General features: G+C 37.4%; 3 protein-coding genes across 4 annotated transcripts; 1 reads left to right on the top strand and 2 right to left on the bottom strand.

The window, feature by feature from the left end:
- Positions 1 to 5,912: 5,912 nt before the first annotated feature.
- LOC148862023 (putative aminotransferase ACS12) lies at positions 5,913 to 12,300 on the top strand. 2 transcript variants are annotated; one of them, XM_088941148.1, is made up of 5 exons: positions 5,913 to 7,268; positions 7,369 to 7,506; positions 8,394 to 8,489; positions 11,149 to 11,309; positions 11,397 to 12,300. In XM_088941148.1, the coding sequence occupies exons 1-5, from the start codon at positions 6,798 to 6,800 to the stop codon at positions 12,250 to 12,252; spliced, it is 1,722 nt and encodes a 573-aa protein (XP_088797274.1). In that variant the 5' UTR covers positions 5,913 to 6,797; the 3' UTR covers positions 12,253 to 12,300. The 2 variants fall into 2 exon arrangements, with proteins under 2 accessions (XP_088797274.1, XP_088797276.1); XM_088941150.1 differs by lacking the exon at positions 8,394 to 8,489 and having other exon boundaries at positions 6,569 to 7,268.
- A 79-nt stretch (positions 12,301 to 12,379) lies between these two features.
- Positions 12,380 to 13,973, bottom strand: LOC148862022 (uncharacterized). The gene is made up of 2 exons (XM_088941151.1): positions 12,926 to 13,973; positions 12,380 to 12,691 (listed from the first exon to the last, which is right to left on the bottom strand). The coding sequence occupies exons 1-2, from the start codon at positions 13,817 to 13,819 to the stop codon at positions 12,581 to 12,583; spliced, it is 1,005 nt and encodes a 334-aa protein (XP_088797277.1). The 5' UTR covers positions 13,820 to 13,973; the 3' UTR covers positions 12,380 to 12,580.
- A 144-nt stretch (positions 13,974 to 14,117) lies between these two features.
- On the bottom strand, positions 14,118 to 18,569 carry LOC148862021 (putative LRR receptor-like serine/threonine-protein kinase At1g12460). The gene is made up of 2 exons (XM_088941147.1): positions 16,021 to 18,569; positions 14,118 to 15,935 (listed from the first exon to the last, which is right to left on the bottom strand). Exons 1-2 carry the CDS (start codon positions 17,178 to 17,180, stop codon positions 14,447 to 14,449), a joined length of 2,649 nt encoding a protein of 882 aa, XP_088797273.1. The 5' UTR covers positions 17,181 to 18,569; the 3' UTR covers positions 14,118 to 14,446.
- Between the last annotated feature and the right edge of the window lie 8,505 nt (positions 18,570 to 27,074).

Raw genomic sequence — 27,074 nt, 5'->3', positions numbered from 1 at the left:
AGTGTGGATGTGAACTATTTCACACCACACCATAGTTCACAGCTATTCTGAACTGTGGACAAATTATATGAACTGGACCAATCCACACCCATAGTGGCATTCTGTAGGCATGGTATGGACCAGTTCACACCATACTTTTTTATTCCATGTATCTCATATACATTTTATGAATGAAAGATAGTAAAATAATTAAAAAATAAAATATTATTTTATTGATAAAAACATTAAAAATTAATATTTTAATAAATGTAAAAAGAGTGGAGAATGAGCAGCATTGGGCTTGTGCTAGAATTAACATTAAAGTTATTATTTTATTGATAAAATCTTAAAATTTTAAAAAGAAAGAAAAGTGTGTAGAAGGGATGTATTGTATCAAAATAGAGTGTGAACATGGTTTTAGAATCGTCGTTGACCCAGACGGTCGGACCGTTCGGCCCAGGAACCGTCTAGGCAGTCGGTTCCGTTTTACCCCAAACTTGGTCCCTAGCCAAAAGCCGTTTTTTATTTTTAATTATTTTTTAATTTTTTTTGTCAAAACAGGCCATCCGTTCGAATCGGATGGTTGAATCGTCGACCCAAAAACTGGTGGCCAAAATGGTTTCATTTTTTTGTCATTTTTTAAAACCATGATTGTGGACAGGCCATATCCACAAGATATTGTGGACCAGTCCCATCCACAACTAACCAAACGTCATGGCCATCCCATGGCATAGACAGAAACGGGCCATCCACGAGATGACCACAGTTCTGAACACCACCTAAATGCAACTACACAATAAAATATTTCTTAAAAAATATATTATATTTAAGAACTTTCACCTTTTTTCTTATTTATATGCATTCCCCTATAAAAATATTTAATAAAAAGATAAAGAGACTTGTCCGGAGCCCATGGGCGCATCAAAGGGAGTAAGAAATGGTTCAAAGTTTAATTATATTTTTTGATAAGCCAAAGTTTAATTAATTTGGAGTCAATATAATGCCTCCAAACAGTAGCCGATACAAGTGGGACAGAATTAATTTGTTGATTATGATTTCTCATCTTGTCACGCCAGCCAATTCACAAAATCACTATGAAAAATCATGTGGGTGTTTGGCATCGATGTCGTTTTTTGATGAAATGGTGTCATGTAGACATTACATCAGAAAAAATAGTGCTTCAGAAAATGGCATTTTATTTGGTACCGTTTTCCTATAAAAAACTTTGCTTTAGACTATACCTTGGAAATCAGGAAAATGTGGTCTAAAGCAATGACAAATTTGACGTTCTCTCAGGAAACATGCCATTACTGCCAGCGGTGCAATGATCTGGCATCATCTTGGATGTTAGATAATATGACCAATGCTTAAAACGGTTCTACAGCATTGGTACTAAACAAAACCAGTGCTGTGTTTTTTGAAAAAACAGCCTATGGCAGCACTGTTTCCAAACAAAAAATTAGCATCATTTTCTGAAACTGCACTTACAACTCACACATGCCCAACACCATTTTTATGAGAAAACGGTGTCATGTTCCAAACACCGATGCCGAACACCAACCATGTCAGCTAAAGTTGATCCCTCCAAATAAAGAAGAGGCGATTCTCAAAGCTTCTCAGAGGTGATTCTCAAAGTGATTTCTGACATGGCAATGACATCTATTCTAGTAATGTGAAAACCTAAATGTGGTGATACTGTGATATAGGAGTTTTTGTTTTTTAACAGACCTTCTCGTCACCACTATCCATGATTCTATAGATCTCCCTTATTTGACCCTAACAAAAAAACTCCCTAAGGCTCAATTTGGAAGAAGTATAAATACAAATATGCACAGTGCAAATACATATAAAATAATACAAAATGTAAGGTTTTGTAATGTGCATATTTGTATTTGTATTCCTTTCAAATACAAATGCAAATATGTACAATACACATACATTCAAAATAATACAAAATATAAGGTTTTGCACTCTACAAATTTGCATTTGTACTCCTTCTAAACTGAGTGCAAATACAAGGTTTGGAATATCTTATGCTTGTATTTAAACTGTACATATTTGTATTTAGGAAAAATTATCCATTAGTATCTTGTACTTTGGACCTAGTGCCACTTTGGTCTTCAAACTTTAAAATGCGACAATTCAGTACCTAAACTTTCAAAATGTGCCAATTTAGTACCTATTATTAATCAACCGTTAACCGATCATTAAGTGGCATTTGAAAAGACACAAATACCCTTCGAGTCTCATCTAGTTTTCTTTATCAACCATCCAAACGTCGACAAAAAATGAACAGTCCCAAATCGTTGCCTCTTCTATTCAAGAAAGTTGACACCAAAATGCCCACTAAGATGTGACCCAAACTTTTTTGAATAGAAGAGAAAAGAATTTGGGACTGTTCATTTTTTGTCAACGTTTGGATGGTTAATAAAGAAAATTAGATGACACTCAAAGGGCATTTGTATCTTTTCAAATGCCGCTTAATAGTTGGTTAATTGCAAGTACTAGACTAACATGTTTTGAAAGTTTGGGTGATGAATTGTTGGATTTTAAAGTTCGGAAACCAAAGTGGCACTAAGCCCAAAGTATAGGGTACTAATCGGGAATTTTCCCTTGTATTTACACTCTTCCTAAGCTGAGCCTTATATTTTGAAAAATGTGCAAATACCTTCCTTTCCTTTTTAACTTTTTGTAGGGAAATTGCTTAAAAAATGCATTAAATTTTTAAAATACTAGGATTTATCCTTGACTATTTTCATTAGTTCATTTAAATACACATTTATTAAAAAAAGAATAGATTCAATGAAAGTTGAAATTTGAAAGTTGAAATTTTAAATTGTATGATGTATGATTATACCTTAACAATAATAATTGCATTTTGGTAATTTTGGCCATTTTTGTTACTGAAAAGCTAACAAATGGGAGGTATTACCGTTTTTTTCAAAATTATGATTTCCTTTGAAAAGAGTGTAAATACAAATATGTTTGGCACAAAACCTTGTATAAGGTACGTACAATCTTGTATTAGCATTGTATACATTTGTATTTACACTCTTTGAAAACAAATTATTACCCTAAAATGGAAAAAAAATGTAGAATTTTATAGGCCCTATTCGTAATTTTGAAAGTACGAACGAAAAACACCATATCATGTTTAGATGGCATATTTCCTACTTTGGCTTTCATACTTTTTAAAATAATGAAACCTCCCAAAAGTACAAAGTCAATTTTTATTACTTCATGCTTTTGGGGAAGTTTTGCTACCATTTCGTATGAAGGGTGGTCATAAAACCCCTCAATTGAGGCTCCCCCATTCACCTGTCGTCTTCAAGCCCTAACCTCTTTGCCGCCATGACTTCTTGCTCCATCGTTACCCATCTCCAACCACCATTGCCACCAAAAATCGCCGCCTGAACCACAATCCTCATTGGAATTGTAGGTAAGGATCCCAGTTTCATATTTCCCCCTTTTAATGTTTTTCTCCATTCCATGCAATATCTTCAAGCTTAATGGTATATTTATTGCATGTTTACCGCCACTAGAATCATTGTTGTTAACTTCTTTGTTTCCTAAATTATTCTTGAAGCTTAATGAAATGTTTTTATAGCTTGTTTACTGTAGTGTTATATATAGCATTATACCTGTACAAAACCAATAATGAACTAGAGTGTTATAGCTATAATACCAGTATAATGGAATGTTTATTACTTGTTCATCAACTATCTATATTGACGATCTGTGATTCCCCTGTTTTTTTCATTCCCATTGTTGATTGTTGTGTAGGGCATTATCTATGTTTTTCATATGGCATTTCCTTTCCTACACAGTGAAGATAAGCATGGTTTTCTTGACATGTGTACTGTGGAGCAAGTTTTTTCTGGTTTCTAAACATTAAACATGAGCCACTGTGTTTGGGAGCTTGTTGTCTAATGTTATACTGGTTTCCTATGACATTCCCTTTCCTATATAGTTCTGCTTGTCCGGTTGTTTACATAACAAACCTAATCACTCTTGATTTATACTTGCTACGACTATTAATCTGTTTGTTTGCATCCCAATGATTGCCACTAAATGCCCATATTAATCCATTGTTATTGCTTGTATACATCCATGTATACTCATATTACTCCACTATTATTGTTTCTATACATCCATGTATGCCCATATTACTCCGTTGTAGGAGAAGTGGTGTGGGGTGAGGATTGGATTGACTATCATTATGTTGATATATAATGATAGAGAGCCGGTCAATTGGTGAGTGGTATGTGGTTAGTTTCTGAACTGTTTCTTATAATGTTGGAGATAAATATCCCATGCCAGATTACTAGTTATTACTATAGTTTGATATAACTATTAATGTTTCCATTAATTATAGATGATTAATGTAGTGAATTCCATGTGTCGTTAATTAGGAGGTATATGTCAATTGCCAATTCTAAGTGGTTGCCACATGTACATGATGTGTACACGTGGCATGTGTGTATCTTTAGTGTATACAAGTTGCTAATCATGAGTAATGTGGCCTTTATCATGTATAAGATCAGATGAATCAGATGACTGATAGGGTGTTTTTTTCAAACAGAAAATGGTATTTTTGTTTCTGTTTTGAAAAACATGCTTTTCAAAATTTTTTTACCCAAACGGTTTTCAAAGCAAAAATACCAAAGTAAAAACCGTATTTATACTTTGTACTTTCATAGTATTAAAAGTACAAAAGTATAAATCTATCCAAACATAACCATAGTTTTTCTTTTTGTGTTTTTTTGGGGTATGACTATGATTCCAAAAAGACACTATATTTGAAAACTCATATGACTATCATAAACTTGTTAACCAATCAGAGTATCATAGATTTTCCCTTTTTTTGGAGGGGGAGAGGTTTTTTTTTTTTTGGGTTGGGGGGATGCTATGATCTTAGGCATATCATACTTTTTAATAGCATGCTTTATATTAGTTTTTCAAACCTGTTTAGGGGATTGGTATAATGTTTGTCCACACCTTTCCTTTTGATACAATGGGCTGATGTCAAATACAGTGTTTTTTAAATCAGACTGGAAAAATCAAAAACCGGTCACTAGACTGGTATCATTTCACCCCAAAACCGTTGATTGGTCAACAAATCGCTGATCCAGGCGGTTGAATCATCAAATAGTCAACCCGAACAACGGTTTTTTGCCGTTTTATCTTTGTCAGAACGGGCCATCCATTCAGACTAGATGGTCAAACCATTTAACCTAGAAACCGGACCCAGAATGGTTTCCCAGTCCCATCTGGTTTTAAAAACCTTGGTCAAATATAGAGATCAAAAGGTATCCCTGGTAATAGCCCCACATCTCCATTAATGCCTTTATGGTATAACACCCTTTCTTGGGCAAATTTATTATTTTAAATATTTTATTTTTTAATGGTCAAATATTAGTTTTAAAAATATTAATGGAAGAAAAAGTGGATGAGATTTGTAAACTCAAAAATTGAACTGGTGGGCAACCTATTGTGTCATACATTTGATGATTGAGTTTGGGCATGTCATCTCTCGTAAAGATCAGATAGGATTAGTTGGAAATTTGTCGATCTAGAGTGTATGGATGCAAATGGATCGGATATGGGATATTGGATTTGAATTGGGTACATCTGAATCTAGTCCGATAATAAAAAATTATATCCAATTTGAAGCAATGATGTGATAAAATCTTATTAAGGTTCATCTAAATTTGAATCTCTTGCGCTATGTTTGGTTTGGAGGAAAGAGTAGGGAAAGGAAGGAAAATGTAGTGAGATCTATGAGGGGTAAAATGACTATCCAATGGCACGACCTTGTCTGAATGTTCCTCGATAGATTAGCTTATGTTGCCCAAAGTAACTCTGACCTCGCTTAAGAGTAGACTAACAGATCAGCTTATAAGATTAAGATAACGTCCACCATCATGAGCACCGATTTGCCTCTCCGACTTGGGCAAATGCAACCCACGACTAAGGCGATCACGCCGGCCTCAAGATCACTCTAACTTGCATGGCACGTTCCTCCTTATCCGTTCGCACCACTCAGCGCCTCCAGTGCTTACGAGGACACGATGCCCACGCCCACTTGACAACGATAAACCCGGTTCCCTCCACTTTGCAGGGAACCTCGAAGCCTATATAATGGTGACCCCTCACACTCAAATGGTGCGCTTACTCTTTTACATACTCGTTCTTTGCTCCAACTCCTCTGCCCTAGCTTTCATTCACTTCAATAGTTGGGTATCCCTTGCCCGAATTATCCCCTGGGCCCTCTGACGTGTTTTGTCTTGTAGATCCTCTTGCCAACCTCGTTCGACTTTATCCAAGCTGTCACTGCCAACAGGGACTCAATGCAGATTCACCTTCAAAAAAAATAGTACCCAAAAAAAAAAACACACACACGAAAGAAAGGAGCAAAAACTGAAAATGGGTAACCAAACATGTCTTATTAGTTATATTATTACAAAATACACGAAGATATTCAGAAGAAGAAAAGAATTAAATATTTTCGTAGATAGAAGAACAATTGAAGGGTATTTTAGTGACTTTGAGTATTCTAAAAAATCCGAACAACAAGACCCATCCTCCCTCCAAAGAAGGAAGGGCGCAAATTTCTCTAAAGTCCCACTCTCTCTCCTTTACACACAACGCTCCTAACTCTGTAGTCCCACCAGCAAACAAAGCTTTCTGTTCACTCTTCTTCTTCATCACCACAATTCCTTTTCTCCATCCAGTCTCGCTGGTAGACAGACAATCCAAGTAATGCGTCGGATTCCTCCCGACGAGACAACTTCCATGACACTCTTTAACGGGCAATAATGACCTACGACCGTTACCGTAGAGACCCATATTCGGAAAACGACCAAGATTCCAAGAAAAGAGTTTCCGGTGGAGGTGGTGGTGGTGGCGGAGGAACTGCCATGAGAATAATTGTGCCCTTACAGGGGGTGGTTCAAGGCAGAGGTGGCCTTGTTTTGGGGTCAGTCATCCCCTGCGCCTTATTTTACATCTTGCAGCTATACATCAAACGGAACCGTTCAGCCCCTCCTGACCGTCCCCCTCCTCCTCCTCAGGATTCTTCGTTGTCGACATCCCCGTCGCCCTCACTCTGGAATATTCTCTCTCCAAGGGAAGCAAGTGGACCGGCTTATATTTCCTCCAGAGCTAATTCACTTGCCAAGTCTGATAATTCGCCTTATTATGTTGGACTCGAGAAGTTCACTGAGGATCCCTACGATGCTAGGACTAATCCAGGCGGTGTGATTCAGCTCGGATTGGCGGAAAATAAGGTGGGTTTGTTCTGTTTTGTTCATGTCTCTATTCGTTTTGTTTCTACATCGATTAATTTTCTCCTCTTACAAATCTCTGAGTGGTCTTTGGTGGTGGCAGCTGTCGTTGGATTTGGTTCAAGACTGGCTTTCTCAGAATGTTAAGGATTCGATAATGGGTGGAGATGCAGATGGAGATTTGAGCATATGCGGGATTACGACTTATCAGCCATTTGATGGATTGCCGGAGTTGAAAGAGGTATGAAGTAATGCTTCCATGTTAATCGATTGAAGTGTTTTGATTGTATTTGTGCTTAAGTAGACCGGTGGACTATTTATGTGGATTTACTCCTCTTTTTTGTGCCTGTATTTCTGCAAGTTTGCAATTACTGCTTTTTTTATTGGAATTGTGAGTATCATTGTTTTGATAGGTTCAATGTTCTTGAAATCGAATTGATGGTTCAGTGTATGTTAGTTTTAGTTTACTTATAGATTTGCTGGTAGACAACGGAGGAAAAGAAAAAGAGTCAAACGTACAACCAGATAGGCAATTTGAAGATGAACTATGCATAACTGCAACCACATTCTTCAATCTAAATGTATCCATGACGCTAAGTTTTCTTGGCATTGTAGTTTAAGATGATATCTTCCAGGCTAGCCATGGATTGAATCTTCTTGAATCATCATCTACTAGCTTTATGGAATTCATCATTTCATATTTCTATGCACCAAAAAACAAGGAAAAAGTAATTTTTGTGCCAGAAGATAGCAACAAGAAAATGTTATAGAACTCTTAAGGTACCACACATTCTATATTCACAATTCATTTATGGATGAGCAGCATTGAGTTTTGGTTCAATTTTGACACTTTACTGTTTGTTTATTTTGCCTGAATGTTTTGAGTCCTCAACCCTCTAGATCTTCAATTTTGTTATCCTTTTGTGGCCTTTGGATACGTTAGTTGAATCTTTACAGCAAATAGCATGTGGCTTTATCAATATGTTATTCCTTTTTTTATCATGTTATAATTGTAACCTCTGCATGTTGATACATGCATACATATAAATGATTTAAAGTACCAGTTACGTATATAGCAGCTGATATGTACTGCTTTTGAAGTTTACCAACATGCGGGCTGTGGCACAGGTGGAATTGTTGATACATCACTTTGTTCTGCCCATATCAATCACATTGGCCGAGGTCACACAGTATCTGCTTGTATTGGCTGATAAATTCCCACATGTAATTAACTCTCTTTCTTGTATTAACTCCTATTTTGTCCCATTCCCATATTTAACTCTCCCTCACATTCTCTCCGCTCATTAACTCGCTCTCCTATGAATTTGCCATTAACTATCTCTATTAACTTTCTCTCCCATTAACTCACCACTAACTTCTCTCTCCTATTAAATCACCATTAACTTTTATATTACAAAACAATGCAAACAAGGTGATTAGAATCTGAGTATCCAGGTTGGGAGGTAACAAATTTGCCACTAAGCCATGCTTCAATTACTTATCATAATTATGTTTGTTATAGGTTTTAACTTACATTTGCTCTTCTTTATCCATGTTTATCAACAAATTTAATAAAAAACAATCGGTTACTAAAAATTATATATTTATAAATATTAACAATAAATATATTGGTTACTAAGAATTAAGATATATATGCCATCTCTGCCATGCACTAGATGTCCCAGTAGTTCCTACTTCACATGAATTATTAAAGTATGCATTTTTATATTTATATGCTTTTATTTGTAGTCATCTAAGACTTGGATTTAGTGTTATTGATGTATTTTTGGGGATGTATCCATGTGTATCCAAGGTGTATCATGATCCTTCTTTTAAAATTGGCTTTCCGATACTCTTTGCATTTCTGATACTTTGAATCTTGTACATATACTATACATATATGTATGTATGGATAATTGCAAATAGTAACTAAACTTATCAAATGCAAATAATAACTACTTAGTTGTTCAACAGTGAAACCGTGATTCGTGTTTATTTATTTTTTTGATTGGAAACGGTAACTTCATTAAAAATATTGCAAGGTCCAACTGTGAACCCCAATATTATGATGTTGACCCAAGTTACATACTCTGATACTCATTACAACACTGTCCATGATTTATATTTATCAAAGGTCCAGCCATGACTTTGTATGGTGTAATCAATTACAAGTTGTCTAACATGTTTTTATGAAGGTTGTTTTCAATAATTATAGTAGATTAGTTTAACTGTCAACCAAGTTAGCTGGGTTATGTTCTGGTATTAAATAATTTGCTGAGCTAACACAAAAGCAGTAACCTCGCTAATTTTGTAGCATCTGGCAACATTCCTAGTTGTCTATGATGTCCATTATAAATGTTTTCTAGAGATTGGTATGTGACTGCTCATCTGTCAAAGTATAACAGTTTTCTAAGTGACTCTACTGCCCAAAATCATTCATGATTTAATTCTTCTTTTGATACAGGGAAATATATTATGTCTGTACAGGCACTTCTTAACCATGTAGAGCTTTTCGTTAATTTTTTTTTTTTTGGACGTTGAAGCATGTCCCCTTGATCCTTAAACCAACCCCCAGAATTTGACAGTTCATTAGACGTTATGTTTAATTACTTTGATGCCCATCTCAAAATGGTGGTGAACAAATGCAGCAGTATATTCCATTCAGCAGATAAGCCAGCCTACAAGGACATCCAACCAGCAACCCACCAAAAAAACGTGTCACCAATAGAATCCTTTCCCCTTCTAGTGTCATTAGTAGAGTCATCTTCAACCACCAAGGATGAGAAAGATCTAGATACAGCCCCTCTAACTTCGAACTGGAAGGCCACCACATCCATCTTTGATGAGTTCACCTCATAAATGGGCGTTTTGAAAGTTAAAACAGTTATTTCTGTTCAATTTGATGTTCCACTTCCAGTGGAACTTTTTCTCATATAGAACAGCCATCAAACACAACCAAGCTATCTTCACAGAAATAATTGGGTCCAATTGTATGAACTATCCAGGTCTGTTTTCACTGTAAAGCAGCAACCAAAATGCAACTGAGCGTTACCTCAAAGTTGTGAGGGAGGTTCTATTGGATGAACCATGGGAATCAAGGGAGATTGAGGTATTCAAAGAAGAATACATTTTGCTGTATACATTTTCTCTGCAAAGGTTGAAGGATCCCTTCAGGATTAATTTCTCTTTTAAAGGTCTTTCAGCTGTCTAATTACAAATGCCTACAGGGTTTACTTGTGAAACTTTCTGTGCTATTAGGTTCCTTCCATCTATTGCAAGTGCTTAATGCTTAAAATATCCAACTTTCCAGGATTTTTGGTATGCAGGGAACTAGTATACCAACATTTGGCTGACACTATCCAATCATATTGGATTGTGTTGGCTGGCTATTTAATTTTATTAATAGTGAAAACGTACTACCTTTTTTTTCTTTCCTTTTTCTCCAGAATAGAAGAACAGGATATTTCTCCACAACCCTCCCCCTCCCCCCCACCCCCCACCCCACCCCGAGAAAGAGCAAAGATAAATGGTTTCCATACTAGGATATTTTCAAATTGAAGAATTCTCTTTCACATTGCTTATTGAATCATTTTGGCATTGTTTCCAAGCCATTTCCACATCTTGTTTCTCCGATGTAAGCTAAGTTGCAATATTGCCCCCCGTGTCTTATTAAATTGTTTCTCAGGTGAATTCCTGACCTACCAAGCATATGTTTGGGAATGCACTTGCCACCTTTATGATGGGTTACCCAAAACTTCAATGTAGAAATCCGAGGCCTATTTATAATCAGGCAGGTGTATTTTGGCAAATACCTAAGTGCAGAGAAGCTACTTATGCATCATATGCAGTCTCAGAGGCATGACTAATTTTGTTGGTTATGCAGGTTGTGGCAGCTTTTATGTCAAAAGCAATTGGAGGAGCAGTTTCCTTTATACCCTCACAAGTAATATTAACAGCTGGAGAAACCCCTGCAGTTGAGATACTCAGCTTTTGCATAGCGGACAGCGGAAATGCATTTCTTGTCCCCTCTCCATTTTATCCAGGGTATGTTTTAAATTTCCTTGACTATTTATCAAATCATAACATTCTTTTCCACAGGTTTTGGGACCAAACTTTTAGCACTATCTGCAGGTTTGACACAGATATAAAATCACGTACAGGGGTGGAGCTGATATCTGTTCCCTGTCGCAGTGCCGACAACTTCAGTATAAGTATCGCTGCCCTTGATCGTGCATTCAACCAGGCAAAGAAACGAGGAGTAAAAGTCCGTGGAGTTCTTATTTCAAACCCCTCAAGTCCTGTTGGGAATTTGCTGAGTCGAGATATGTTATACAATCTTCTAAACTTTGCTAGGGAGAAAAACATGCACATCATCTCCAATGAATTATTTGCAGGGTCAACCCATGGGAGTGAAGAGTTTGTAAGCATAGCTGAGGTTCTTGAGGCCCAGGATTTTGACAGAAGTAGGGTCCATATAATATATGGGTTATCCAATGATCTTTCTCTTCCTGGGTTCAGGGTGGGGGTTATCTATTCTTACAATAAGAATGTTTTATCTGCTGCCAAAAAATTGGCAAGATTCTCATCCATTTCAGCTCCCACACAGCGTCTATTGATCTCAATGCTTTCAGATGATAGATTTATCAAGGAATTTCTTGAGATCAGTAGGGATAGACTTCAAAGAATGTATTCTGCATTCGTAGATGGGTTGAAGCAATTAGGAATCAAGTGCACAAAAAGCAGTGGGGGTTTCTATTGCTGGGCAGACATGAGTGAGCTAATCCGCCCTTACAGTGAGAAAGGAGAGCTTGAACTTTGGGAGAAATTGTTGAATATAGGTAAGATAAATGCAACTCCTGGATCATCCTGTCATTGCATTGAAACTGGATGGTTCCAGTTTTGTTTCACAACGTTAACCGAAAATGATATTCTTGTGGTTATGGAACGAATTTGGAAAGTATACTCAGCCTGTAAATCTAATATTTGAATGCATTTCATTATAATATTAAATTATTCTCTCAGATCACCTACAAAATATTCCTTGATGACTAGAGCTGATCTCTATGACTTCCCAAGTTGCAAGTGCCGAAGCAACTTCAAAATCAGAATCTATGTAGAAAGCAAGAAGCTGAGCTACATCAAGTTTATTATGGTTTTTGAAATATAAAAGCATTACAAACCTCATGATAACGTGTACATTGTTCTTGATGATAAAAAGAAAAAAAGTCTACATTGCTCTTCTCCAATGATAGAGAAGGTGAAAGTCAAGGTGATTTGGAAGAGAATGATAAAGAGAGCTACAGCATGTTCCTATGCTATACCAGCTGCAGCATGTTGTGCCGTTGTTGCCTCATCTGCAATCCATTCATATCGTTGCCACCAGTTGCAAACATGCAGCACCCAAATGCTCTCTTCTTTATGAATTCCTACCAGTGTCGCACCGATCAAAGAGTTAGAACTATGGAAATGATGATCATTCATGGAAATTACATCAAGCATTTTGGGGCAAAATAGGTCCTTTCCGCCCTTTGGCTCATTATAGTTCAATTAAATAATCATGGTAATGCTAATAGCAGTAGTAGTAGTAGTTTGAAAATTAATTAATGCAGATGGATTGGCTCAAAACAAAAATTGTATGAGGTGGAATTGAAGAGTAGTACCATGGTAGGACTCTGCCTCCTTGTGTCAACAGACCTCCCATTACTTCTTCTACGGCTCATTAACATCAGTTCTCCCAGTGTTGTTGGTCTTCCAACAATATGGCTGAAATTATTTTCGGTCAGTTCTTCGGCCTGTTGTTCCAGAGTGATGACAGGGGAACTCTTCTCGTGATAGCCAACCTTGTCAAGAAAACCAGGATCTGATGAAATGGATGGGAATAGACGCTCTAGGAAAGGAGATCCCACAAGGCTGGAGCTTCCACTGGCATAGCTACTTGAATCATCATCTGCTTCAGAAGCTGGTGTGGTAGGGGTTTCGTGTCCAGTTGTTTCCTTGTCTAAAGTCCAATGATGCACCACTGGAACTGTGCTAGATATTGCCGCCATTTGTGTAATACGATTATCTAGTAAGGAAGGAGCTTTGTTGAACGAGTCATCCGTGCCAATTCCAAACTCTGCAAGGTCTAATTCAAATGCTCTCTGTCTTGTATCTCCCTTCCATTTATCATGATCATCGTTCCTTCTCCTTGAGAACATGGTAACCGATTTGTTTGGAGATGAGCTAGAAGGGAGTAAGGAAGGGGATCGAAAAAATAGGAATCTTGCTGGAGGAAGAGGAAGAATTCGTGAATCTACCACATTCACCTCCACCTGCCGCTGGGAGAAACAAGGGAGTGGTTTTCCAGGCTGTTCCTCCCATTTGAAGGGAACAGAAACAATAAGCTTCACCGGAGATGGAACCGTGCTAACTGGAACTGGAACAGCCTCAGGCTCAGGCTTCCATTTCCACTCTTTCTTGGGTGTCCCAGGCTTTTCTTCCCAAACAAACGGAATTGAACCCTTTTGACTCTCTTGTTGCCGAGGACAGGACTGAGAGAAGTCGGTTTCTGCCATCTCTGAACAATCAACCACGACAAGCCCATGATCCTTCTGGGGCTTTATAAATTGTTAGACGTTAAATTCAGTCAAAACCCAGAAGTGGGTTAGCAAATTTACAACCAACTTCAACATTTTCTGATCCAACAGCACTATGTGAGTTTGGCATGCCAAGTTTTCTCTACTTGGACCTCAGGGAGTTTGGCATTGACTCCATTTGCGTGTCTCAGAGAGTTGGCAACTCCCAGTCTCCAACGCAACGGCACAAAGTGGGTTAGAGTTTCTCTCTTTCTTTATTCAAGTTTTACCACTAAAATTCATGAATCAAATGATTTTATTGCAGCAACCAGCAATGAAAAATGGCTAATTGGCTAATAATAACAATTGAGAGTACTGATAACCACAGAAAAGAATAAAAAAGAATTTCTTTTCCTATGCCACCACTACCGCCCCTCTTTTCTAAAATCCGTTGGGGTCCGTTCATCTTTCCCAGAATCTCAGTTAACATCTCTACACCAACCCAACAACCAGACCTTGTAGGACCTCTCTCTCTCTCTCTCTCTCTCTGCTCACTCCCTTCCCTTGCCAATCCATCCCCGGTTGGCCTCAATAGTCTAGCCCCTTCTTTTTCAATCCTTTAGTCAACTATGATAACATGCCAGATCTAATAGACTCGAGAACCTGGACAACCTCTGCCATGCTTGGTCTCCTTGATGGAGCCTCAGAGGTGCAGATCAGCCCCAACTTCATAACCTGTATCAGCTCGTTCTCGGCAAAACCCCGCAAGCTTCGATCAAAGCAATCTGAAGCCGTTCCGTTCTCTAACAATCCCCTAACATATTCACACAGAACCACCACCTCCGTTGTTACTGGACTTTCTACTGGTTTCCTCCCTGTAACCAGCTCTAACAAGATAACTCCAAAGCTATAAACGTCACACTTATCACTGAATCTTAGGCTTTGGCAGGCCAACTCCGGTGCAACGTACCCAACAGCGGTGTGGAATTTGGTCAAACCATAATTACCCAACATGGGCAGCAACCTGACTAACCCATAATCAGATACCTTGGCTTCGTAGCATTCATCCAAAAGTATGTTGGTGGATTTGATGTTCAGATGCAGAACTTGGGGTTTACAGTCATGGTGGAGGTAAGCTAAGGCTCTTGCAACCCCAAGGGCAATCTGGAATCTTCTGGACCAGTTCAGCTCGCTCCCACCATTGCTACTGCTGGCCCTAGGATAACCATTTCCATGTAGATGCTGATACAGATTACCATTGGGAACGAATTCAGATAGAATTAGCTGCATGGTGGATGACCAGTAGTAGCCCTGGAAAGCAACCAAATTTGGGTGCCGAAGGTTTCCAAATCGTCCAACCTCCTGCTCGAATTCATCTTGGTTCCTGATTCTTCCCAGTGTCTCGAGCTTCTTCACTGCAATTGAGATCCCACCTTCAAAACTGGTCTTGTAAACAGTCCCAATTGACCCACCACCAATTAAACAGTCCTTGTCAAGTAAAGCCTTGGTGCCTGCTTCCCAATCTTCGTACCTTGATGGCAAACTTTTGCTGAAGAGAACCAGCTTCCCAATAATGATATGTGAATCTGTTGAAGCTGGTGGGGTGCTCTCCACAACCATTGTCTCCTCTTCTCTCCTCCTACTACGAGCCCTGATGTTCATGATGGAGACCACACAGACTCCGGCGACGATCACGGCAGCAGCAACAATGGCAACTATAGCTGAAACACTTAGCAACCTGGTTTTTTCCGTTGATGGGGTGCCATCTGTATTTGCAGGGCAAGGTACATCCAGAGGAGAGCCACAGAGCCCCGGGTTATGGAAGAAAGCTGAGGCGCCAAAAAGCTGGATATTGCTGCTCAAAGGAATGGCGCCAGTGAGGTTGTTGAAGGAGAGGTTGAAATGAGTTAAGAGTTTTAAATTTCCAAGGGAGTCCGGGATTGACCCAGATAGCGAATTCTCCGATAGATCGAGATATTGGATCCTCGACAGATTCCCTATAGTGGACGGAATGCTTCCGTTGAGCTGGTTGCGATGCAGGTCAAGAATTTCCAAGTATGTCATGTTGTAGAGGGTCTGAGGAATTTCTCCCTGTAAGCCATTGCCCGAAACATCCCTGCAACAAGAGATTGAGATTTCATATTCAATTCCTAATGAAAATGTATACACCGATTAACTTGTTAGGTCGATGTTAGACTCACAGCTCAAGCAGAAATCTGCAATTGCTTAGATCGTTAGGGATTTCCCCAACAAGGTGAAGGTTGTGCAGGTCCAGAACTTGAAGCTGATCAATGCTCCCAAGCTCTGGCGGGATGCTTCCGTCAATGGCATTATTACCCAACCTGAGAACAGAAAGCCTCTTTAAGTCTGCAATTTCCACCGGGATGCTCCCACTCAGCATGTTAGACGCTACATCCAAAACCCTTAAGCTTCTGCAGTTGGCGATGCTAGTAGGTATCTGCCCACTTAACTCATTTTTCGAAATGTCAAAAACTACCAGTCGATCACTGCAGGTTTTGATCTCCGGGATCCTGCCCTGAAATCGGTTAACTGATGCACTGAAAAAACTGATATTTTTCAATCCGAGGACATCAAAAGGGATAGACCCAGTGAACAAATTGCTACCGAGATCAAGAAGCTCCAAGCTTTGGCAAGATAGAATCTGCTCGGGAACGTTCCCCGAGAGAAAATTGCTTCTTACAGACACATAGGCTATTCTAGGAAGAGTACAAATCTGTGCGGGAAAACTTCCGCTGAGATTGTTGAAAGAAAAATCAAAACCCTCGAGATTCAAACAGTTCTGTACGGAGGGAATTGAACCGGAGAGGCCGTTGTGCGAGAGAGAGATGAACCTAGTCTTCAAGCAATACTTGAACAGAGCCGAAGGAATTTCTCCAGTAAAGCTATTCCTTGACAAGTCTAGCAAGCGAAGATTCTGAAAATTGCCGATAAACTCCGGAATCGATCCCGATAGCGCATTGCTGCTCAAATTGAGCTTCCACAGAGTCGTAATCCGTGCAAATTCTTGTGGGATGTTGCCCATAAACCGATTCCCATACAGAGATATTATCCTGAGAGATTTCAGGCCGGATAAGCTCGGCGATAAAACTCCGGCGAGGCTGGTGTTCCACAAAGCTATTTTCTCCACATTCCCTTCGGGATTGCAAAATACGCCACGGAAATCTCGGCAGGGACTTCCGTTGGGATCCCAAGAGCTCAAGCTGTTGAATGGATCATCAGAGACGTTCCCTTTGAATTGGAGCAAGATCTCCTTCTCCGTCTCCGGAGAGACCATAGATCTCAGTAACCCAAAGAAGAAGAAAAGAAGAACCCGAGAAAAACATCGCGGGAATCTTCTCATGTTCGCATACTCAGAGACGAATAAATTAAAAGAATCTAATCTTCCGGCATTGTCTACGCCGAAGCCATCAAAACCCAGCGGTGGCTACTGCAACTCCAGCATCCGATGATCTTAACGAATAAGCTTCGAGAATGAGAAAATGACCAGGATCACTACGAAACAACAACATCGTCCTAACTATGCTCCCAACAACCTCCCTCCTTCAAGAAACAACGGTGAGAAGCTCTGAAAGTGGAAAAACACAGGAACCCATCAAGGCTCTCTCTCCTTACCTCACAAGTGTGGCATCTTTCGAGCGCAGAAACTGAACCTCCGATTGGCACAAAGCTGACAACCCACAGTGGTGGAGAATCTTCTTGGATCTGTGAGAAAGAAAAAAGAATGAACAAAGATCCGGCAACTTTTTCTTTTCCTTGTTCAAAACTGAATTGAGGAACCAAGATAGATTCCAACTTTCAGAGCTTCAAGAGGCTGGTTTGAGAGGGGAGAAGAGACAGAGAGAGGGAGGGAGAATCCAAGCCAAGCCAGAGCTCTCAAGTCTTCAAGAAGAGACACCAGTTCAAGGTCATTATTGCCAGCTAGATGTGCATTGCCAGAGAAGGAAGAGAGAAAGAGCAGATGAGAACCAATTTAATTAGTCTCCAAAATTAAATCCTTATTCACCATTGCGATTTGCGAGTAACAGAAGAACCACGTGCTTCCCCTACTCCTCTTTCTATATATTTAATCAGTACAAGCATTAAGAAAGCATTAAACTACCATTTATTACTGCCTACCCAACCACCACAAATTCACAAGCAACCGCAGGAACAAAGACCACGACGACTCTTTTTTCCTTCCAGTTGTCCTGTCTGACTCTTGACCCACCCAAGAACTTCTCCATCCAACGTTTCAAAGATGGGTTAACGCGTTTTTTTCTCCTTTTTTTAATCGATCTTTGTCTTTGTTCTACTGTTCTGTCTGTGCCTCTCAAGAATTGGGGTTCTGGGTTTATGAAATTCTTGCCGTTAAAGCTCTGTCCTTATATTAATTGTTTGACAGAGCACAGAGAAGAAAGAGAAAGAAGTCAAGAACAACCAAAACCAAAAGTAGAATAACAAGTAACTGATTTTCGAAGAGGGGAAGGAGAAAAAACAACAACCCAGTTGATGTCTCTTGTGTTAGAGCTGAGGAGGTGGATGCACGAGTCACGAGACAGGCTGCCATCGAGGTGGTGGAGCCATGCACGCACTCACTAATATTCCATGGCATAGCTCACTCTCTCAAGGTAAAACTCGCCCGAGATCTATCGTCTTCTTCTTCGCTCAGTCTCTCAGTTCAGAGCAGAATCCCTTTCTTTCCCAAACTCCTCCACCGTCTGCCTCAAAGGAATCTCCCCTGAGCAAATCCAGGTTACTGTAATTTCGTTTTCGGATTAGATATCAACGCGTACTCTGTACCCTGTGAAATTTGTTTTCCACACAGGAATTGGAAAATTACAACCTGGTCGAACCGGATCCGGTTTTCCTAGAGAGAGAGAGAGTAAGAGGTCCAAGACCGAGTCAAAGTATATAATAAAGGTCGTTTGGATGGGTAATGCAGGAGAAAGTAGGGACCCCGCCACCCTGGCGTGCAGAATGTTTGTATGATACTGTGAAGAGATTGAATCCTCTAAAGTTCTACTCGTAATTGTAGAGCAATGGCAAATTCCCAAATACACCAAGTTGGGCATGGGATCGTTGACAAATACCTTTCAACTTTTATTTACGACAAAACGCCCCTCAACTTTTACTTAGCGACAAATACCCCTATGACCGTTAAGTGAGATGACAAAATATATTAAATTATTAAAATGTCCATCTAAAATTTCTTTATTTTTTTCTCACACTATTCTTTAAACTGTGGTTGATAAAAAATACCTCCATTTTCTCCAAAAGAAAACATCAAAAATAACAAGAATCATTTTACTAGTATATAATTTTTTTTTTTAATTCTTGATCTATTTCACTTGTATGGATGTCTCTCTTCACCAAAATTATTCACCTCATTCTCTAATAAATCAAGAAAAACCAAATGAAATCATACATTTATATCTATAAGCCATGGCCCCTATTGCCCACATCTATTACACTCTCCCATGTATATTTCTCCCCCCCCCCATCTACAAAGATCTATTGAAATAATCAAGAGGGCTTCAATGTTATATTTAAAAAATAATAATCAAATCATAAATCATTCAAATAATAAAAGTGTAGTTTTGATATTTAAAAATTGTAGACGATTGAATGATAATCTTTTGTGAAGTTAGTTGATGAACTCATAAAGTAAAGTGATAGTTTAGAGAGGTTTTTGTGAAAGTTCAAAGGTTATTTGTGACTGATCCAATAATACATATTATAATACAAGGGAGTTTTTGTAATTTTATCCAAATAAAATTATGGGAAATTGTCTAAAACTCACCATGACTTAAAAATTTCTAGAGAACCCCATGTTAGTAACTTGATGTTAAATAGACTAATGGGTGTTAGTAGATTACCATTTTACCCTTTATAGAAAATGTAAAATATACACATATATATTTTAACTAAAAATACATGAAAAAAGGAAAAGTTCAAAAAACATTTTCAAATATAAAATACATAAAAATACAAAAATTGTAAAAAAAAATATAAAAATTTATAAAAATTGCAAACAAAATAAAAAAATATTTTTAAACTATAGATATTATAGAAATTGAAAACAAAATCAAAAAATAAAAAGTGTAGAAAATACCAAAAAATTATAGAAAAACAAAAAAAAATTGAAAATACATAACAAAAAATACAAGAAAGTTTATAGATTGTAGAAAATAGAAAATGAAAATAAACAGAAATTATAAAAAAAAAAGACCAGAAATTATAGCAAAACACTAGAAAGGCAAAAAAAAAACAAGAAAACTCAAAAAAATACAAAGATTGGATAAAAACAGAAATTGTAAATATATAAAATGATAAAAATTAAAAAATTATATGTTATAGGAAAAAGTAAAAAGTTGTAGAAAAATAAGAAAATGATAAAATTTTCAAAAAATATCAGATAATTGGAAAGTACAAGAAATAAATAAAATGATAAATTTTTTAAAATTATATCAATTTAAGTAAAAAGACAGAAATTTCAGAAAAAGAAATGAATTTTTTTTTAAATTATATACTTTAGCAAAAATAAAAAAATTGCAAACAAACTAATAGAATGATAAAATTTAAAATAAAATACAAAAAGTAGACATTGCATCCAACCAATATTGGAACAAATTTTCAAAAAAAAAAGTCAAACAATCAGATAAAATTTTACAAAAAAAAAATTGCATAAATTTGTGGAGCCCTTGATGTGGATTTACATTCTAGATTCAAGTTGCAAAAATTTACAATACATGCAAATATTTCAAAACACTAGAAATCTTTGAAATTTCTGATCATAGTCTCTGCTCTTTCACATCTTCAAACCAAACATATGAGAGAGGGATAGTGGTGGTGCTATAGCAACCTTCAAACAATAAATCTGAGTGATACAGAGAGAGAGAGAGAGAGAGAGAGGGTGGTGGTGGTGGTGTGGCAGCTAACTTCAAGATCTAAGCAAGTGAGAGAGAGAGAGAGAGAGAGAGAGAGGGTGGTGCAATGACAACCTTCAAACAATAGATCTAAGCGACATATATAGAGAGAGAGAGAGAGAGGGTAGTGGTGGTGGTGTGGCAGCTAGCTTCAAGATTTGAGCAAGAGAAAGAGGGTGGTGTGGCACCCACCTAATGTAGACGAGAGAGAGAGAGAGAGAGAGAGAGAGAGAGAGTATTAGGAGAATAAATCTAACCCTAAATGAGCCTTTTTCCCTAATTCACCAGTAAGTGATAGTTTGGTTATAAAAATTGTATACATGCTGATGTAGGCAACTTCTGTTGATAAACATTAAGGGCACTTCGTTTGTTTTAAAGTCTGACATTTAAAAGTGCAATAATTACATTAAGAGGTATTATTGGTATTGGTATTGGTGAATTTTGACCCCATATGGGAGAGTTTTTATTTGTCTTTTTTAGAGTATCATTGGAAAACAAAAAGTTGTATAATTGCACTTTAAGAGATAAGAGGTAAAGAACAACTATTTTTCTCTTAAAGTTAAAAAAAATAAAATTCCTATTAAAAAATAAGAGTTAAGAAGAAACAAACAGGCCCTAACAATGTTATAACGAAAAGTGTGTTTTGAAAAACAAAAACAAATTAACATGTTCCTAAACGCTTTGAAAAGTTATAGTGAATTTAAAGAAAAACTGAAAAGTCCCGGTGAGTTTTTTAAAACTTTTACTAAAATTATTAATAAGATGACGCGGCATGTCACGATTGGTCCAGTACCATCCGGTTCTCGTAGGGAAAGGGAGAATGGTGGGAGAGTTTAATGGTGAGGGCATTTAGTGCAAACCATCCACAGTCAGAAGTCAGAAGCATCATTTATTGCTCTGCCATTGGATATGACGCCAAGATCCATGTTACGTTAAAACGTTACGTTACGTTACGTTACGTGTTATAATATTTTCTCGTTGGTTTCCGTGGAGTTCACTTCTGTACTGCACCCCCACTGAGGGCGCCCACAGATGCCCCACAGAACCTCAACCGTGTATTGAAAATATGCATCGGGAGATGTTCTTAATACACGGCTGGTATGTATTATGGGGCGCAGATGTGAATTCGTTTCCTCGTGGAGAGAATCAGGCCACACGCTGCGTAGGGAAACTGGAGAGAGAGAGAAGAATTTATGGATTTGTTTTGCTTTTGTAAATGCAGAAAGAAAGAAAGGAAGAAAAAACAATTATTTATTGCTCTCCGCCCAATTACAAGTACGAGTAAATCTTAGCCGTCCATCACACCATGTTCCCATTGTCAAACTCACCAACCCAGTGCCATCGCTAATGCTCGAATACGACACGATGATGTTTTGAAAATAGCCGGACCAGAGGGTCCCGGGTCACGGTTCGACCGATTTAGCTAAGGGTTCAGGATTGGATCAGTGTTGGGGCAGTTCAAATTGTCAAATTTTACCGTTAACTTGGAAAGAAAAGGCAAATGGTCCCAAATTATTTGTAGAAGTCAACGTTTGATCAGCATCCCAATTCCCAAAGACAAGTTGAAATGGTCTGACCATCTAGTACGTACGGTTCGAGTCGCATAAGAGAGTTTTCCTATTCAATTCAAAGAGGTTGGACCAAAAGACACAATTTTGTTGAGTTGGGTTATTGCCATATGTGGGCAGTCCATCGTATTTGGGACCAGAAAGGAGGTGATAGCAGTTGATACTTGCTTGGATAAATGGAATAGAACCCGCAATCTGCTGCTGTGCTGTCTGCAGTCTCCGCAGAGAGAGAGAGAGACATCTGCTCTGCAGAATTTCATGAGCTCCCGGTCTAACCATATTTCATATCTCCTACAGTCCTACGTCCTACCTATTAAAAAAAATGTATTTGTCTATTTTCATTATACATATTTTTATTTATATTCATTTTAAAATATGTTTTTTCCAAAATCAGTTTTACTGTTTATGTATAAAATACAAGTTTTTTATCCAAAAAAAAATATAAAATGGAAGCTTTTGCACTCTATATAATATTTGTATTTATACTCCTTTCAAATTAGGCCTATCAATGATACCCAAAAATCTAGATTCGATCCGACATCTAATATGATTATTTTGAATTTGGATAATGTATTTATGTAATTAGATGGATTTGAATGTTACAATCTAATCCGATTAATAATCATATTGGATTTATATTTGACCCCATCTGATTCGATTAAAATCTAAATCTGATTATATTATAATATTTATTAATTTTAATATATAAATTATAAAAATATATTCTATATATTATATTATATATGAATTTATATATACAATAAATTTAGCATGTTATATTTACATTAATTTATTATATATAAAAGTTGAAAAATAAATAAATTTTATTTTTTCTAGCATTTTAGAAAATTTATAGTGGAATCGGATTAATTCCAAATCCGATCCGAGTCCGTTAGGAATCGAATTCAAATCCAAGTATTTAAATACGATCATATTTCAAATTGTATTTGGATGTAGGTTCTCGATAATTGGATCCAACTATAACCCTATTCCAAATTGAGATTTAGTGTCTTATGATCATTTTAGTGTTTCTTTTGTTTTTTTTTTTATGAAACCTAAAAGTCGAAAGTCTGGTTTGGTATCAAATTTGATTATCTCATATTTGGATTACATGTTTATGTAATCATAGTATATTCAAATTTTTGCAATATGCATCCGTTAATAATCAGATCTGATTTGGATTTGACCCCATTTGATCCAATTAAAATCTGAATCCGATTATACTGTAATTTTTATTGATTTTAATATATAAAGCCAAATCTAATTTGTCACAACCATATGGGGTCAATTACATGAATCCCATTTTGTCATTCCATGTGTATGGTCCATATCCATTATTAACTATTAAGGTTATGTTATTGTGTGGACATTTATTAGAAAAAACGCTACCACAACAGCACCATATAGGTATTGACATTTATTGTGCATGAAACCACTATTTGGTTTCAACATGTATCAAATAAACACACATACAAAATGGAAAAAAAAAAAACAAAAATACTTGGATTTGTGTACATGAGGTGGGGGGGAAGCGAGAATTTCAAATTTCATCCAATGCCCCGTTTATTGAAATGAAATACTTATGTGACATATTTTAAACTAAGGTGGAAAGTAACTTTGTGCGGTGTTACTTGAAACGCCTGTAAAACGTCGAACCAAACAACAAAAATAAAAAATGTTTAAAGTAAAGTTTTTCAAATAAACGTTTAAAGCAATAAACACTCTATCTAAAAATGCACACAAAAGCAAACACATACTAAATTATGAGAACTTAAATCATTTCTCACTACTTCAATCCAATTTTTTTTTTTATCAATCTACTTCAATCCAATTTGGATCACTAGGGTTCTTATTGGACTAGGTTCAGATTACCCCATTCTGAATTCAATTTGACCCATTTTTGCATTCCCACTTTTTGCTGTATTCATAACCCTTTCATGTAGCCAACTATCTTAGTCCATTTTCCTTCATTTTATCACTTATTAGACTCACTCTCAAATTTCTTCAAATTCCCATTCTTTCCTCTCCAACTTTTCTACTCATCCATTTCACTCGAATCTTGATGTAAATACCTCTAACCAAGTGAAGCTCAAGAATCAGCTCAGCTGAGGCAGCCCTGTTAAGGCTGCTACTACTCACTGCATCAATGAGAAGTGAAGTGATGGATGAGATGAGAATTGAGAAGGTTTGACGATTATCAGAATTAGAATTTGGTGGGGCAGAAGTTGGAATCTGGAACCCTGTGAAACAACAAAAGTCTTTTTAAGACTCTTAAAACAGACACATAATCAACTATCTTTTTGGGGGCCCCGTAGTCGTAGAACAAAGTTACTGGAAAGATTGCTGCGGGAAACTCGGGAAGAAGTAAACGTGAAAGAAAAGGGAAGCCCCATGTCGATGTCGTCCCCAAATGCACAAATGATGATTCAAGCCGAAAAGAGGTTACCCTGAAATCATGTCACTCGGTGGATCATCTATCTCCATTCCCCAGTCCCCACCATCTCTCTCTCTCTCTCTCTTCTAGTCTCTTCTACTTGTACACCCAAAAGCTATTCCATCACTAACTAACTTTTTCAATTCCTCATAATCATAAAACAACGACTTTATTAATGATTTCCACCGGTTAACACTGAAAAGCTGCGTCCCCACCACCCAAATTTTTCAAGGAATTTGGGTTTTTTGGGTTGCAGGTGGGCCGCTTTCAATTCATTCCAATTCCATGCGCTCCACAAATTCGGCTGGGGTACTCTTGGAGACTTCTAACTTGAATTTGAAATCAGAATTTGCTCCTATCCCCATGAATAAAAACATATAAATACAAAGACATTCTTTGCGTATGACTGCAAAACCTGTGAGATGAATGTGAGGAGCAAATCTGAAAAAACTCCAGCTATGATATTACAACTGCCAACTGGCTTCTAGTCAAGGATCCCAAGTTCTGAACATCACCCATATTTCTATTAAAGGAGAGGCGTTGAGGATTGTTTGACTCCTGTTAAACACTCAACTCCAGGCTGCAGGGAGCTTCTCCAGTTGTTTCATTATACTTGAATAACTGTTCTACTGAAAGGAATAATAGGCTTCAAAGAGAAGAAGAAGAAGAAGAAGATAAGAGAAGAGAGAAGAAAGGGGTTCGATTAATTGATTATGCCTCTCTATAAATTTTATTATATAGATTAATTTTCTTACAAGAATAGGAGTTAATCTAATCCTACTTAGAATAAAAAACAAACAAAAGCATAAACTAGGATAAACAAGGCCAACCCGCCCAACTTAAAAAGGATAAAATAACTAAGTGTGGGTACGGAACCATACACACACTAGAAATTAAGTATGGGTATGGAATCACACACTCGAAGCTACTAACTATTTCTACACTCCCCCTCAAGTTGGGAGTAGATATTTGTCATTTCCAACTTGCGTAAGTCTATCTCCAATTTTATTTTTGTGACTACTTTAATGAAGAAATCAACTAACTGCATGTTTGAGGCAATGTAAGGAAGCTTTCTTCTTGAGATGCAACTCGCTCTCGAATAAAATATCTGTCTACCTCGATATGCTTAGTCATGTCATGATGTATTGGGTTGTGGGTAATATTAATTACAGTTTAATTATCACAATACAACATTAAAGGCTTCTCATAATCAATTTCCAGCTCATTAAGTAAGGATTTTAGCCACAATATTTCTACAACACCATTTGCCATGGATCTGTATTAAGCCTCTGCATTGGAACAAGCAACAACATTTTGTTTCTTGCTTCTCCAGGAAACAAGATTCCCCCCACAAATGCACAATATTCAAAGGTGGACCTCTTGTCATCAACACATCCAGCCCAATCCACATTTGTATATACCTATATTTTCATGTGATCACTATTTTTTAAGTGCATGCCTCCCCCTGGGCATTTCTTCAAGTAAGCAAGTATCATTTCTACTGCAACGAGGTGAGTGGTCCTGGGAGAATGCATGTACTAACTAACAATGACAATATATGAGAGGTCTGGCCAAGTTAGGCAAAAATAAATTAGCCTTTGATACACAGCTCTACCCCCAAGTGGTTCTCCATTCTCTGCACTTATTTTATAGTTCATTTCAATGGGTGTGTCAACAGGCTTTACTCCAACCTTTCTAGCTTCCTCTAATAAATCAATAACATACTTTCTTTGAGAGATAAAAATTCCATGCATAGATTGAACTACTTCAAATTCCCAAGAAATAGCGCAATTCCCCTAAGTCCTTAACTTCAAATTCCTTGTGAAGATGTTATTTAAGTGATTCAGTCTCCCCAGTATCACTGCCTGTCATCACAATGTCATCCACATAGACAGCAAGTAGGGTCAGGGAAGAGTATATTTTCTTAAAGAAAATAGTGTAATCTGATTGAGCCTATGTGCAACCAAATTTTTTCAAAGCTAGTCTAAACCTGTCAAATCAAGCTCTCGGAGATTGTTTTAACTCATATAAAACCTTCTTTAGTAGACAAACTTTCTTTCCCACTTCTGTACTGTAAAAACCAAGGGTAACTCCATTTACACCTCTTCTTGTAAGTCTCCGTTGAGGAAAAAATTCTTCACATCCATCTGAAAAAGTGGCCATGAGAAGTTTGCAGCAATGGATAATAGGACTTTGATAGTGTTCATCTTTGCAACTAGTGCAAAGGTTTCCATATAGTATATGCCATAAGTTTGTGTGAATCCCTTTGCAACCAATCTAGCCTTATACCTCTCTATAGAACTATTAGCATTATACTTACCGTAAAT

The sequence above is a fragment of the Nelumbo lutea genome, chromosome 4 (assembly GCF_056320005.1).
Source record: "Nelumbo lutea isolate HS-2025 chromosome 4, American lotus-T2T, whole genome shotgun sequence".
Classification (NCBI taxonomy): Eukaryota; Viridiplantae; Streptophyta; class Magnoliopsida; order Proteales; family Nelumbonaceae; genus Nelumbo; species Nelumbo lutea.
The sequence above is the reverse complement of the archived record's forward strand: the minus strand, read 5'-3'. Positions and strand labels throughout refer to the sequence as shown.